General features: G+C 42.9%; 1 protein-coding gene across 3 annotated transcripts in view; it reads right to left on the bottom strand.

The window, feature by feature from the left end:
* Nucleotides 1-15,562, bottom strand: part of jag2b (jagged canonical Notch ligand 2b) — a 50,016-nt gene that overhangs the window by 26,490 nt on the left and 7,964 nt on the right. For all 3 annotated transcript variants that reach the window (XM_084378030.1, XM_084378031.1, XM_084378032.1), the window contains one exon: nucleotides 911-965. In XM_084378030.1, the coding sequence (XP_084234156.1) occupies nucleotides 911-965 (55 nt within the window). The remainder of the gene's footprint in view (nucleotides 1-910; nucleotides 966-15,562) is intronic.

Raw genomic sequence — 15,562 nt, 5'->3', positions numbered from 1 at the left:
TCACATCCATCAGAAACATCAAGACTAATTACTGTAAACGCGCACAATTACTGGAGGCCCACATGCAGAAACACAGTCTAATCAAAGCGCTGTGATGTCAAAATCTATTTCTTCTCCATTGTCTGCATTCAGGGGTGGAAGTGGTTTGATGTTATGGACAAAACAGGATGTAATGACCTCATATAAATAAAGGAGCAAGTTTAGACGGGGGGAGAACAGTATGGATACATAGCTGCATTCATGTACACGGTCGCATGCACAGAAATGTACTAGATGCTTGTGAAAAATGCCACCGTGTCCACAGATCAAAGCTACGTCCACACATACAGACATTATGGTCCTCAATGGGTCCTCTTCCTCCCAGACTGAGCTACTGCTCAGACGGGAAAAAGGGGTTGTACAGGAGTCCACCCAGCGGACATAACCAAGGGAAAACAGGATACAGCTGGTCAGAAGTGACCGCCAGAGCCGACGTATCGGAGACGAACCGAGGATTATATTCTGTATGAAGCATCTTGAGGAGCTACAGCGTAAAGTGTTGAAACAGAAATTCAATTAAATTTCCATTTACGAATTGAGACAAGGATTCACGAAACACATTTCAAGATACGAACGTGAACCCTCTCGATGTAGAGCTGACTTTAACCGACCATTATTATTCACTACATCTGTACAAAAAGATGGAAAAGCCAGAGCAGATAATAAATGACACCAAAACGTCTTCTGCTTAGCTGGTGCCCCAAACAGCTTGGGTGCTGCTCCTCAGCCTTATAATGGTAGGGTAGTCTTTATGCTTCGACTTACTTGTAGAAATTTTACCGATAATCCTTTTTAACTGCCAACATTTATCTTCATCGGCAACAGTTTATAGAAGCCAAAGCATTGAGGTGTGTGTGAAGTTTAGACTTACTGTTGCGTGTGCCGTTGTCCCAGTCCCAGGCCTCTACGATCAACGAGTACGTCCGCTGGAAAGAAAGGAAAAGAGAAACAAGTCAGGTGAAATTCACACAAAATAGCAAGCGGCTCCTTAGACTGGCAGCACTAGACTTTGGGTCAAAGCCTGTTTTAGCAAGTCATCCTGACACTAACCTGGTCGCTAACAGTACGAACTTAAAACAAGCCAGCAGCTGCTACCTTTTCTCTTTGGCGAGTATTTTAATGCCAGGGCTCCATTTTGCAGGGGCACCATCGCTGCATGCCGAGGTTATGTGCCACCCAAGACCATTGTGATCGGTTTAAAGAAATACAAACATGCAGAATGACAATGGTTATGACTAAGCAGCACAAAACTTTCCAACAACATGAGGAAACACAATCCCCCAGACAGAAATCAAAAAACAATGCTATTCCAGTAAACAATGTCTCAAAGGACCTACAGACTCACTGGTAGGTATGATACGACTACTATAACAAGTCGGAGCTCACCTGTATTCCAACATTTCCATTTGAGCACAATAAGAAACTCAGAAACATTAATTTATGCATTTCACCCAAACATTAAACAGAATATATACCATTTACAACACAAAGGCATCCTCTGAATGTTAAACGTGTTTTATCACTCAATTTGCTAAATCTCAAATAATAGTTGCTGATGACATTAATAAATCATGATGCCTTGTCTACTCTCCGCTTTAAAAGAAGGAACATTCAACAGGCCTTTGTTATTTTCTTCCCAAATTCAGACTCACAGAGAAGTAAACATTACTGATAATGACAATGAGTTCATTATAATGTGGATTATAATTTTAGCCAGTCATGCATCTCTTATACAACCATCAGCTCTCTCTCTCTCACACACACACACACACACGATGCAAAAATCGATTTCATTGCTACGACAGAGTCTCATATGCAGCTTGGGTCTGCCTGGAGGTACGCTCTCGTTACGCTGCCAATGAAACCCAATGATTCGGAGATAAAAGAGCAAGAAACGTTGAGTAGAACGGTGGGAAGAAGCCAAAAGAAGGGAGGGAAAACAAGGGAAGAGCACCAACTTCCCTCTGGCTCAGTTTGCAATGTGATTATATGAACCTGTATGTACTCCTGCTGGCTCATCAGTGAAGCTCTGCAGCTGTGATACAGAAATCCTGGCAACAAGAAGCCACAGCATCGAGATGCGTCACGGTTCAACTGAGGCAAAGGCCACAGATGCATAAAGATAGTCGAGGTAAAGGTAACAAGTGCAACGATGTTCAGGTTTTCATTTTGCTGAATCACAACATCGGATGATTTCACAGAGTACTTCATTCCTCTTTGAGAAGACTGCTGATTTGCAGCAATAATGATAAGTCAGTAACTGAGATCGAACAGTTATATTTTTGGGTTTGTGGGCTAGTTTTGAGGCCTGGCAATAACGCCATTAAGATCGAATCTGGATGTTTTTTCATGCAAAATGCAGGAAAACATGATACATTAGGGCTATGAAAAATATAGGACCTGGTAAAGCTGTGATCATTATACATATTCAAAACAATACAGGTTATTCCACACAACCATGGACTGTCAGCGCTAGACGCTTCCGTCTAGTCTGTTAGCAGACTGCTGGCTAGTAGCTAGCATTAGCAACCTGTCTACATGGCCAGGACCGAAAAATGGTTTCACTTCTGTAAGCGGCAACATCATGGTGACAAAAACTTGTCAGGGTATCAAAAGCAAATAAGCAAATTTCCCAAGATAAACCTTTGACATGCATTTAGTCATCATAGCCACTGACTGTTTGCAGCTGGGTGAATCTGATCCATGCACACAGTAGTTACCTGACAGGATTGCTAACCGCTGACTAGTACTTGTCTTTTCTGAAAAACCACCACTGAAAGCCACTTGAACCTTTTTTTCCTCCTTCACTTCTAATTTTAATCCGTCTCAGCTTTCCTGTAACACGATCAATATATTAAAACGAAATAAAAAATGTTGAGGTTGAGGTTCTTAACTGTGTTTTCAGGAAAAATAAAGCCTCAGCAGGTATGATGTCCATTAAGAAGGTCACTTTGCAGATATTAGCTGTGCGAGACGAACTCTGCCTGGCTTTGTCCTTGGTTGTCAGACAGTGAGGTAAATCAGCAGCTAAGGGGATTATCTTGTTTTACTCCAAGTTATGCTTTACAGTTGACCGGTGTAACAGTGGTGGTGCATTAAGTAAAGAGGTTTACCCTGTGCTGAAATGATTAGTTGATTAATTAACAACATTTTTTGCAATTTTGCTACTTTTTCCGGGTTTTTCTTTTTTTCTTATTTAGATGGTTTTGGACTCTTGATTGAAGTTGGTTGATTCATCTTCTACATTATAACATTTTAACAATTGATCGGTTCTACCTGGGATCCCCAATACTACTTCACTGTAACCAAGCTGCAACAAACGATTATTTTCACAATTATTTGATAAATTTAGTCTATAAAATCTCAAAAATATTGCGAAAAATAATCGTCAAGACTTCTTCAAATTGCTTCTCTTGTCCAACCAACAGTCCAAAAACGAGACTCTTCATTTACTATCATATATGCAATTTTTTGCAATTTGCTTGAAAAAGTGACTGAAATGATTCATCGATCATCTAAATAGCTCACAATTACATTTCTTTCAATCGAGTAATCGATCAAAATCGTGCAGCTCTAGACTCCAAGTACACAAGTTCTTAAATTGGTGAAATGTAATCGATACTTTAGGGCTATTTATTTAGGGATCGTTCTTAAAAAGCATGAAAAAAAATGTAAAATTCTGTGGAATGATGTAGCAAAAATGTGAACACTGCACAGCTGACAATGGTTTGAGTAAACACACACACACACACACACTTATACACACAGATGGAAACTAACCAAGCTAACCAGAATCACAGGAGTAATCTAGCTGGTGTGCTGTAGGGCACACTGCTAGACAACCAGCTGACCTAAATAACACTCATTACGTCACCACCAGTGACAGTTGTAGTAGCCACAGAGTGACTGCTGTGACCTCTACTGTAATGTCACTGATAGGACGTTGGCCTGGAGAGGGGGGTGGTACCAAAAAAAAAAAAAATAAGGCAAGTATTCGAGGGACTTGCGGTTGCTTCAATGAAGCGGGAAAGAGAAATCACAGGGAGGGGGATTGGAAAATGTGTGTGTGTGTGTCGAGTCTGTGTTGTTGATCTGGGGGACCAACAAGCTGGTAGGCTGGTTGCTGCTGGGCTGTGGGATTAAGTAGGCTTGTCTGGCTGTGGGTGGTGGTGGGAGGAAGGGGAGGGGAGTGTTATTGTGGAAGACCACGGGTGACAAGAGAAGGGGATGGAAGATGACAGGATAGGGGTGAGCTAAAGGGCTCGGGTCAGATTTTGAACACGGGGGGTACAGCAGTGTGAGACTGTAGCTACCGGTGAGACGTGAGAGGACGAAACTAAGCAGGGGTAGGGGAGGAGAGGGGTAAGGAAGGAGCGAGTCTGGGGATTTTGGTGGAGGGCGATGCTCGTGCTGCTGTTGCCGGAAGCTCTGCCAACCCGTCCAACCTCAGACGCACAACAGATGCAGCCTCAAAGATGGATTATTTGACATGAACGTGGATCATCCCACGACATGTAGCTCGGCTTCTGACCTTTCCACCCGTTGCCCCTCCCCCCACCACAAAAGGGTGGGCTAGCTGCCCCAGTCTGAGCATGTGGGTGGGTGTGTGCATATGCCAGTGCATACAAGAGGAACCATGAGTGGCAATGCATGCATTAGTGGCAGGAGATCTTGCGACCACGCTTGTACCGTGAGGCTATGCAAAGAGCTGCAGACAAACCTTGGTATCAGAGATCAGAGAAAGAAGAGGTGGCCATATTGTGACCTCCACTGTTTGGGTTCACCTAAAATCCAGGCTTGCTCACATGCCTACATGTTGTAAACGTTTCCTGAGTCAGTGTATGTTTGGGTTGAGCAAAGCCATGGACTAGCCTGGTTTCCCACAGACCATCCCAGTCTGTGATTAGCTGGATTAAGTGACAGCTGCCCAAATGGTTGGAACAAGATAGATGGATGGGCAGGGGGATAAAGGGGAGGAGTGGGGGAGGGAAGGGGGAAAGGCTACTGAACAAAGACCCTTGTCCCAACACCATAACTCACCCCCATCCCAATCAAAACCATTGTCCATGAAGAGACACAGTCAGCACGGGGACAATTAGTGTCAGCATGTGTGCTACTGAGCCTGGGCAGGACAGTTGCACGGGCGAAGTCAGAAAAAGTTGCCTGATCTTACATCCAACTGTGCTACAACGCAGAAAATATCCTAATTTCATTACCTGACGTTTTTCCTTAACTCTTCAACTACATCCGACAGTGTGAAATACTTTATCCGAGACTGCGAAGAATCCTCTGTCAGTCAAATCTCCAAAACCCTACCCAGCCCTTCCCCTGATGGATTAGAGGATTTACTTGGAGAAATCCTAGTTTTCAAGTCAAGAAGGGGGGCATGGTGGAAAAAAAATTGGATGTTTGTGTGTCATGAATTCAGCGAGTCTGTGTTTGTGCCATCTTTGCATGGCATGCCACAAAATTAAGCAAAACTCATCACCTCACTAAATACAGGTAGACTCATTCAGGTCATCACAAAAGGCTGTTTTGCTGACGTCTGGGGAGAGCCACAGGTGTAGTTTCCCACGCCAGATGAGAGGTGGTCATTGGAATAAAGAAGGGACAGGGAACAGAGAGAGGTGGCAGTGGGAAGTGGAAGCCGGGGCAGGTTGGGGTCACTAAGCATGGGATCTGCACGCTTCTTTTTCAAAAGATGAGGTCAACCCTCTGCATGTGGGGCGATGTGCATGTTTGCATTCGAAGAATACTAAGAATGTGAGATCCAGGCCTGGTGTGTAATCCCATGCAAGATCTCAGTCTGCCAACAATTCGGCATCAATGGAGGGGTGCGTCTGCATTGTGGATGGGAGGTTTGATTGACTCATTTCTGCCTCTTGGGGAAAGTTGAGAGCTCCAATGCTGATTCAGCTTTGAGAGGAGCTGGTTTTTTATGCCTTTCATGCAGCTAAAATTCACAGATGTGTTCTCCCCTATAAAAACTCTCTGTAACCTTGAGCTATTTCTGTTCCCATGTCATTGAGAGGTGACCTGAATGTCCACCTCCCCTGTTCCTCCATGGGGAGTTTCACTGACATCTCCTGATTTATTGCCTTCTGATGGGACATGAGGTCATCACGATTCATCCCGTGGCCAGTAATCGCTGCATGTAATCTTCATTAATCTGTGATGTCAATCCCAGCTTTTGGTTTTACTAGGGCTGAGTCTACGCTATTCCAGCAAGGGCATAGAGCTACGTGGTCTCTGCTGAATAGGAAGGGCAGTGGGCACAACAGCATGTGATGCACCTTCTACCTTCTTCAGACACAGATCTTTGGAATTACTGGTATAAATATGGATGAATGCCCACTGTTAATGGGCATTAACAGATAAAAGCCATCTCTCTATATGAGGAATATTATAATGAAAGATGGGCCCATAAAATTAATCAACTCTGAAATGTTCAGACGCATCTTTTATTCTAATTAGTCGTTAAAACTAACTGGAAGCGAAATAATTTGGTATCATTAACTCCTAATGATACTGATGGTCATTAACGCATGACACTGAACAGGCTGAATGTCTCCAATTTTTCATTGGGACTAGAGCTTGTTTGGGTTTTCACTTTGGGGTCGGGGGAGCAGCTTCTTCTGATCATCCTCAATCTGTTCAGAGGCAAGGATCAAAGACCTCCGGTGGTAAAATCCTTGCGAAAGCGGCGATGATGTTGGCAGGCAGAGACGTTGGAAGGCTTTTGACCCTTTTTGACATCCATACCAAACATTTCTGCACTTTGCTTGACCCATGATTCCCGGTAGACAAAATCGGATAATCAATCTTGAATATGTGAATTCAAACCATTAAAATGTCGAACATAAAAGGATATTTAGTCTTACTCATTAATATTCCACTTTTCCACTTGTGCCAGACGAATGAACAAAGCCAAGGTAGTTTGAGCATGTTTTGATACCATTTGACATAAAATTGTTTTGTTTTTCATATTATTGCATCCTTAGGCTTGAGTTCCACGATAGAATCAAAAAGATGACCCATCACAAACTATTGAACACCATCATGCTCAACATCTTTAATTGAAAGTCTATGAATTTCTCCATTTGTAATATTAAACACAAGATTGCATTAAAGACAGTTTAAAGAAGTATACGTCAAATACCAGGACCTCTATGATTTGTCTGAAAAACAGTGTGGACGGCTAAAATTGCCCACCCCTACATACAACCTCAGTTTCCTTTATAAAACACCTCACATCAACTTGCCAGAGACCCTTGAGTCCCCTTGCAGTAAGACGGGCCCTGCATTTACCAACTTAATCGATCATTCTGTAGATTACTCTTCTATTGAACGCTAAAATTAGGACAACTTCAAATGTATGTTTTTGTCCAACAAACAGTCCAAAACCCCAAAATTTTCAGTTTATAATGACATGGGACCTCCTTGAAACAAGTCGCGCTTGGGCGCACGTGCAACCAAAATAGTTGCACCCTGGAGCCCTACTAGGGACTCCTCACATTTGAAAAAGTCTTGAAACACTGATTGTTTGGCTGTTTTTGCTTTACTGAATGACATTAATTAATTTCTTGTCAACTTCTATTTTTAGCTCCACAGTGGGACTACCAGTGGTGCCGTCACAGTCTGCAGTAACTGTATGTGCTAAACTAAACCTCATCCCCTCTTTTACAGCAGTGTTTTTTCACCAAAGGCCAGAGCATCAAAGCTCAATCAAAACACAATGCAAGGAAGCACATTTTGACATCTTAAACCTGAGAGAATAAGTAGGCAAACCTGTAATGTAATCAGCTTTGGTGTTCTTCCTGAATGAAACCAGACAGGACAAACTCCACTGACCAATGACTCAAGGCCTTACAAGACAATATTCCTTTACACTACTACAACTACACGTGTGGTTGAGAAAGCAGGTTACAGACCGTCATATCTCTGCTGGGTAGAGAGGTGTTGGGGGGGGGGCACACGACGCACACAACGCTTGCCAGTGTCGTGTGCCAAGAGATGTCGCACTGAAGGCAAGGCATTTGGCCGGCTGGTGTGTACCGGCTGTGCACACACACGCACGGCCCATTGAGCATGCTGCTACTATGCCAACAGGGTCATTACCCATGCACTTCCAATACAACAAACCCCTCCCCTCCTGGTGCTAATTAACCAGCATGATCCAAGACGATGCAACACGTAAAACAAACACAAGCACACACACACACATTTGCATAGAAGAGCTAAACGGCTTCACGTGCAAACCACAGATATGTCAGAGTAGACGGCTAGTAATTAACCTACTGAAAAACAAACTGAAGGCTTTACAGTGGTTAGAGATTGGAAAGCGATGCTGCCAAAACAGAAGCAGAGTTGATTCATGTTGTAAATTTTAATCGGAGATTTCTAGCATGCTTAAAAACTGGAAAATGTAATGATTCAAAGGCAGTTTGTCATTCCTGTATCAAAGACAGGATGGCTCTTGTATCAAAACAAGAAGGTATGTGGTATCTTCATCATCACGTGTGCCAAGAAACACGTGACAAACAATCAGGTTAGAGCTCGGTTCTCGTGGATATTCGTCAATGACTTCCTCAGGTGTTAATTTGCCTGAAGAAGTCAATGGACATGCTTCAGAAACATTAACAGGCTGATTCCCGATCCAAAGCAACAGGGCGCCTGACTGGAGAGCACCGCCTCCAGCCGAGCGCCATTATCATTTCAAACAGGTTCAACAGTACAGTGACAATTTAACAGCCCATGTAATGACATGCTTTAATTACCCCCGCGAGGAGCCTCGAGCACCTGCAGACCATTCATTTAACAAGAGGCAGGACATGCAGAGGGTCACAGCAACACGCTCAGTACAGTGTATCAGTGCAGAGCGACAACAGAAATATGCTCATGCACAGACATATCACTACACATCTGTTGTGCACCTCATAGTTAAACAATATGTGTTGACAGCAGCACTTGAGCGGCCCGCCTCATGTAATGGTTTGAGTCCTTTATTGGAGGCTAAAAGTGACTATGTACAGTCTTTCTCGTGTATGGAAAACTCATTTTTTACATACACCAAAAACAAAGATAGGAAATGTTTTGAGAAAAGTGGACATGTTGTACCGTCATTGATATCATATGATTGTGCTGGTGGTATAATGTTTTTTACTGTCAGTGTGTTTGAGTTCATTTCTGGACACGAATGCAAATAGCTGTTGCGATTCAGCAGCTAATGAGAATTGACATAGACAAAATAAACTTCTCAGTCTACCTTCCCACCCTCGTCAAACAATCCTGTTAAAATACTAGAGATGGCAAAACTTGTGCATTGTTCGCAAATTAAATAGGCAACTGTTAAATAAAGCTTTGGCAGATTTCCCACACCATCATGCGCAGGGCTCGGGACCAATGTCACCCAAGGTACTGTAGAAAATCTGAGGGCTTCCCAGGATGCATTTGGGATCAAAAGGTATTTTGTATGAATACTATCATGAGCAAACTTGAGTTTTGGGACATTAACATTCACTTCGGGGTGGTTAAAGGTTGTTTTGGGACAGTTCTGAGAATTAATAAAGTTAGCCTGGTGCCTTGAGCATGCACAACTGAAATAAAGTTGTAGAGGCTTCCAGTCTTCTCAGTTTCTTTAACAGAAGACTGAACTTAATATGACTGTGTCACAATTAACGTGCTGATTTACTGATGTTCACCATCCGAATATACAGCAGTGCAATCTGTAAAAATGTTGGGATGAAGACAAGTCTCGTTGCAGTATAAGGACAAACATTGTGATAAATTTAGGTTACAGTTAAAAGGCAAAGTAACTCTCCGATTGGCCAACACAACAGCATCACTTTGGCCTCAGACACTGTGGAGCTTCCTCAAGTGTCAGGAGTTCAGACCCAAAAGACACTACTCACGCCAACGTGCTTATGAATGCACCCGAAGGAATACCTGCACTATCACAACACATGGAGCGGTACTGTCTCTTTAAAAGGCACAGATCACACGCACCTTCAGGTTGTTTTTCTCACTGAAGGGGGAAACGATACGTACTGCACATTTATCACGAAAAACTCAAATCATCTCAACACAAAGTCCTCATGATCCTGTTGATGCAAAACATTTCTATTTCCATTACAGCCCAAAACCAATTTGAATGTTGGTTTACACATTCAAAAACAATGAGGCCACTTGTAGTGATGGACCATTCACAGTGCAATGGTTTGCTTGAACTGTGGTTTGCAGTGAGGCATCAACCTGAACAGGAATACGATTATTTTCATACACAGCGACCACAGGATGCGTCTCTTTCAATTTGCTTTTGAATACCTAAGTTGGTAGCATGCAAACAGAGGGAAGAGACATGATGGAGGCCAACACTTCATGATGGCTTCCCACCGACGCTTCGACCCCCTTATCTCACCCAGCCAAGGAAACGGTCTTTTGTCATGAGCAAGGGGAGTCGGATCAACTCTCACATCCCTGCCTGGCGAGCATCTGATATACATCCCCGTGCCGGGTAGCTGTGTTCAGCCACAGAAGCTTGAGACAGAGTTAGCTTGCTAGCTATACTGAGGAACTGAGCTTAGAAAATGCAAATAACAAAAGGCATGACTGAAAGAAGCACAATAACAGCGACCTGCAGAAGTAACACCGCTGCCATCAATGTAATGAAGCGTCTTGGGTCCAAACAGGGTAGGTTTAATTAGAACATAAAAAACAGGACGTGGAGACACAACTTTAGTTTATTTAGCAGAGACAAACACCAATAACTCCTGTCTTACGGCAACTCTGAGGGGACACACTACTTTTTTGTGCTCTCTGGTGGGGCGCCTTTTAAATTACTGTTACGATGGTCAATGACTGCCAGCCATCGGCGATGCAGGATGGCATCATCTATAGTCCCGACCCTACTTAGTAGGACAGCTGTTGAAATAACTGAACTTGTAGATAAAGTTTGGACTGGCAGCTTTGCAAGTAAACTAGGTAAAGAGGACAGGACCAGAGGGAAACTGGCGCATTTTGGCACAGGCAGAAATATGTCCAAAATTAGTAGAAAGTCACTGAAACAGCGAACACGTACGCCATCAAACAAAGTTCAAATAATCTGAACAAGGGCAAAAGTTAAAAAGGATTTAAAATGAGGCTGAGCTTTATTGATAGCTGACGCTCAAAATACTTTGAGAAAATAATGAGAAACTTCCAGCTGATTACAGACCTATTTACCAGATCCTCGTTGATCCAAAGTTGTACATTAAAAAGCAAAACGCATGTTAAAACATCATCATGTCCCTGAGGTAAGAAAACTACCTTTTAATTACCGGACCCTAAACAAATCCACTTGTACACGGTGTACCCTATGAACAAAAACAAAGTGTTCTCAGAGGAAATCCCCGCCGCCTGCCCCCTTACACCACAACACCGATCCATTTAATATTAAGAATGTTGTCAGAGTCAGATGGAGTTCAGCGCACACAAGTTTCCACAGGGCAGCTGTCCAGATCACACAGTCACTACTACACTGCATCTTTGTTGATGAGCAGCCAACGCAACAACACAGATGTCTGTCAGACTTGTAAACTCTGACGACAGGCAACAGTACGTAAGATTTCTGAGACACAGAATGTGCAGTGTCTGAGGGGGAAGGCCTCGCTGGGAAGAAATCAGAGCGTGGGGTTAAAATGATAATGAAGGTGGAGCAGTGAGAAGGCTTGTAGTTGTTGATTTTTGCAGCAAAGAGCACCTAAATGTTTTCTCTGCTCCAACTTTGCATGCTAATTCTCTGACCTTCTATGAGTTTTACACTAAATAAATGTCAGTTTAAGACGACATGTTTTACGAATTGTGTTAGGTTGAATAAGTTGCATTATTCTGAGCATTGCGGGGAATACGCTGCAATTTTGGAGAAAGTCTATGGCTCCATTGCTTTATCCAGATCAACACCAATAGTTAATGGGGTCTATTATGGGCCAAGACCCCTCCTCCATCCAGGTTTCATGGTAATCCTTTCAGTATTTTTTGTGTCATCCTGCCGACAAGCCAACCAACAGGCGAACACATAACCTTCTCGGTGGAGGTAATACAATCATGAACAGAAGTGTGCTGTTGGAACAGTGCAGGAAGACTTCATGCAGTCTTTGTGACTAAAGCATCTGCTTTGTGAGTCAAGCATTACGAGCAGGCTAGACATTAAAATCATCCAGTTAATCACAAATCAGAAACATGAATTCACACAGTAAACACGTCGACCATTAGGGATGAGGCTAAAGCTTCCTCGCAGCTTGCAGAATTGTGCTCGCCCCTCACCGGTCTGCTGTTAGAAATGAGCTAACGAAAGCTGGAAGTTATTACACAGCAAACCCTCTTTTGCAGCACATACAAAGTCGACATGTACGTGTGCAATTACAACCTTGAAATCCAAATATCAGACCCTAAGCACCTCCTTTTAGAAAAAGGCTGTCATTTCTGCCTGCCTGGGTAATTGCCCGATCAATACAGAGCCGAGCTGAATCACAGGTGAGACTCGTGTAAGTGGCTTTCCAACGCAGCAGCCCTGGGACCACAGGAGGAAGGATGGGGGAGGGAGCCGCAGAGAGGGAAGATAATTGTTTACTAGAGGCCTATGTAGCCGTCTCCTAGCAACAGCCCTGACAAGCTCCGCATCAGGTGAGGCTAACCATGGCAGCCTGCGTTAGCTTTTTTTTGTGTGAGTGTGTGTGCATCCAAAATAACTTTTCCCCCTCACATGTAGCTCAGCATCAGCTTCAAGTGTTAGTATGATAGATAAATAAAAACAATGTCAGGTGAAACCTACGTAAATGAGTTTAAACTAATTTGTGATGGGGTTTTTTTTCAATGTTTTCACAGAATATAGATTCAATACTAGAATACATATGAACAGGAATCCCAAATAGATCAGCATTATGAAGAGCTGAGCTGAAGAGATGATTATTAGAAATCAAGGAGACTGAAGACTGATATTTAGGACCGATATTCATTTGCAGTAAAAATAAAAAATCTTTGTGTCAAAATTTTGAGCAGCCAGTGATGAAATAAAGTACAATTAACTCAAGTAAGGCACTGTTGTGAGGTACTTTACCTGAGTGGCACCAATAATCGGTCTACCCATAAAATAAGATAGTTGATTGTTGAGTCTTAGTCCCAGGTTGTCAAATAACACTTTAGGCTGGAGTCGGGCTTGCCACCAATCCAAAGCATTGGTTTCCAACGACCAGGGAATAAGACGCAACAATCAACTGTCATTGTCCTGAATTGCTTGCTGTGACTTTAAGTAATTTTGGACATCCAAATAATAAAGATTTGTAAATCTATAGAGACAATAAGCCAATGAGCCCCATTTCAGAAGATTTTATCCACATGACTTATCCTTGCTAGCTAAATTTTGACTGTCAGAAAGCAAATATCGATATTCAATATACCAGAGGGAGAAATTGACACAACGGGCCTTTCCGAAAGGCTATAATCACTTTTGCTTTCAGATGTTGCCAAACAACATGCTTTACAAACTAGTTTTCATCTGTAAAATGTCACATTAAATTGTTAAAAATGCTCATCACAGTTTCCCAGAGCCCAAAATGACATCTTCAAATTACTTCAACTATTAAGAAAAGCAGCAAATCCTTAGGTCAGAGAAGCTGGAACCAGAAAGTGTCATTTTTGCTTGAAAAATGACTGAGCCATCAGTTTTCTAGTGGCCAATTAAATGTCTAAAGACTGACTTATCAATTAATAAACTGATCGTTGCTCCTCTAACTGCATTACAATATCTTCTGTTGTTTCAAAGTCCAAGCATAAATTCACTGAGAAAATAACAGTACGTAGAAGCGAAGTAAGTGTGACCTTGGCTTACAAGTGAGTCAAGTATTTGTCTTTGATTTACATGAAGAAAACAAGACGTGCAGAACAAAGCCTCACAGTAGCACAAAATAAGTGGGACAGCAACACTGTGTGCATCTGACGTACACGTGGCCACAGCAGCAAGCCAAAGCCATTCAAATAGTTTGGGTTTGTTCCAAGAAAAACAATCTTCAGCAGGTCTGTGCAGATAAACACCTCCTTTAAATGTGAATGAGATCGTCCAATCATGCCTCCCACTTTGAGACGATCAGCCTCTTGAGACCGACGGCACGCTGAGGGAGAGCATGAGCAGCAGACCAAACAAACCGACTTGGTACACACACTTCATCCCTTGATCATAGAGACACTCCAGAGGCTGAGTGTTATTTTCACAGGAATATGGAGCTCTAAATCGCCTTGACGGTCTATTAAAATAACACTACAACAAACCGCTCAAGCTTCTGCTGTAAGAATGAGGCTCCCTGATGAGGTTGGTGGCTGTTGCAGGTCAGACTACATGCATCTATTTACTAGCCGAGGGAGGTCTGATACATATCCGAGTTCAGAGCAGATACAGTTACAGGCAGGCTCGTATCAAACGGACGTCCGGCTGATGTAGCTGGGGGGCGGGGAGGGAGGGAGGGAGGGAGGGAGGGAGGGAGGGGGAGAGAAATTTCACCGGCAATTTCATTAGTGATCAAATGGAAGTAAGACGTGTCCCTCTCCCTCTCTCTCTCTCCTGAAGTGCTCACACAGCACAACAAAATGGAAACTCAATCAGGCCTAACGAGGCCTTAACTTGGTCAGCTGAGAGCTGAACCATGTTAAACACAGAGGTACAGTATGGGCCAAGTACGACTGACACCGTCTGGTAATACACATCCAAACACTGTTTTATTAAAGAACCGTTTTTTGGGGGGGATGGAAACATATTAATGTTCTTTATTTCAGAGGTAGATAACAAAATTAACACCAGTGTTTTCTACAGAGCTCGTGGCGGGATGTGATTAGCCTAGCTTAGCATAAATGTGGTGATCAAACGTCAGATGTTGTTTGTTTAATCCTTAGCTACACAAACAGAAATTTAAAAACAATTTAGGTTTTTTTTGGGGGGGGGGGGGGGGAGTTAGTGATTGAGCCAACAAGATATGTACAAACATAGTAATTTGTTAGCTTTAGAGATGCTGGCAGAGGCTAATAGCTATGCTAACACTAAAAATCTAATGGCATTCCCATCAGTGGCTGCTGTACTGCTAGTTAGTTAACATTAGCATAAACATGCTAAACTAAGAGTGTAAGTATAGCCTCACAGACCTGCATGTCTGTAGACTCTTATACACCTTTCACACTGGACATCACACCAACATCTGCCTTCATGTGCTGTCAGAATTATCGGAAAAACGCTTTTCCGACTGCGAGCGTTGGATGAAAGTCAAAATTGGGTTGACGGAAAGAAACTTTTTCCAAAGTCATGTCTACATATTTTTGCCGTCCATGTTGCTCCCCAATTCCGACATGACACGCATGAACACACCGAAGTCGGAAGAACGAGTTCCCAACTTGGGATATGGGACCACCTGAGGAGCATGTGAATGCAGCATTATTCCCGGTTCAAATGACTCTGTAGTGCTGGGTATTTATTGGCTGCAGCTCTGAATGGCAGTCATAAAAA

Source organism: Pagrus pagrus, assembly GCF_965226575.1.
Source record: "Pagrus pagrus genome assembly, chromosome: 16".
Classification (NCBI taxonomy): Eukaryota; Metazoa; Chordata; class Actinopteri; order Spariformes; family Sparidae; genus Pagrus; species Pagrus pagrus.
Note: the sequence above shows the minus strand (reverse complement) of the source record. Positions and strands in the feature narration are given on the sequence as shown.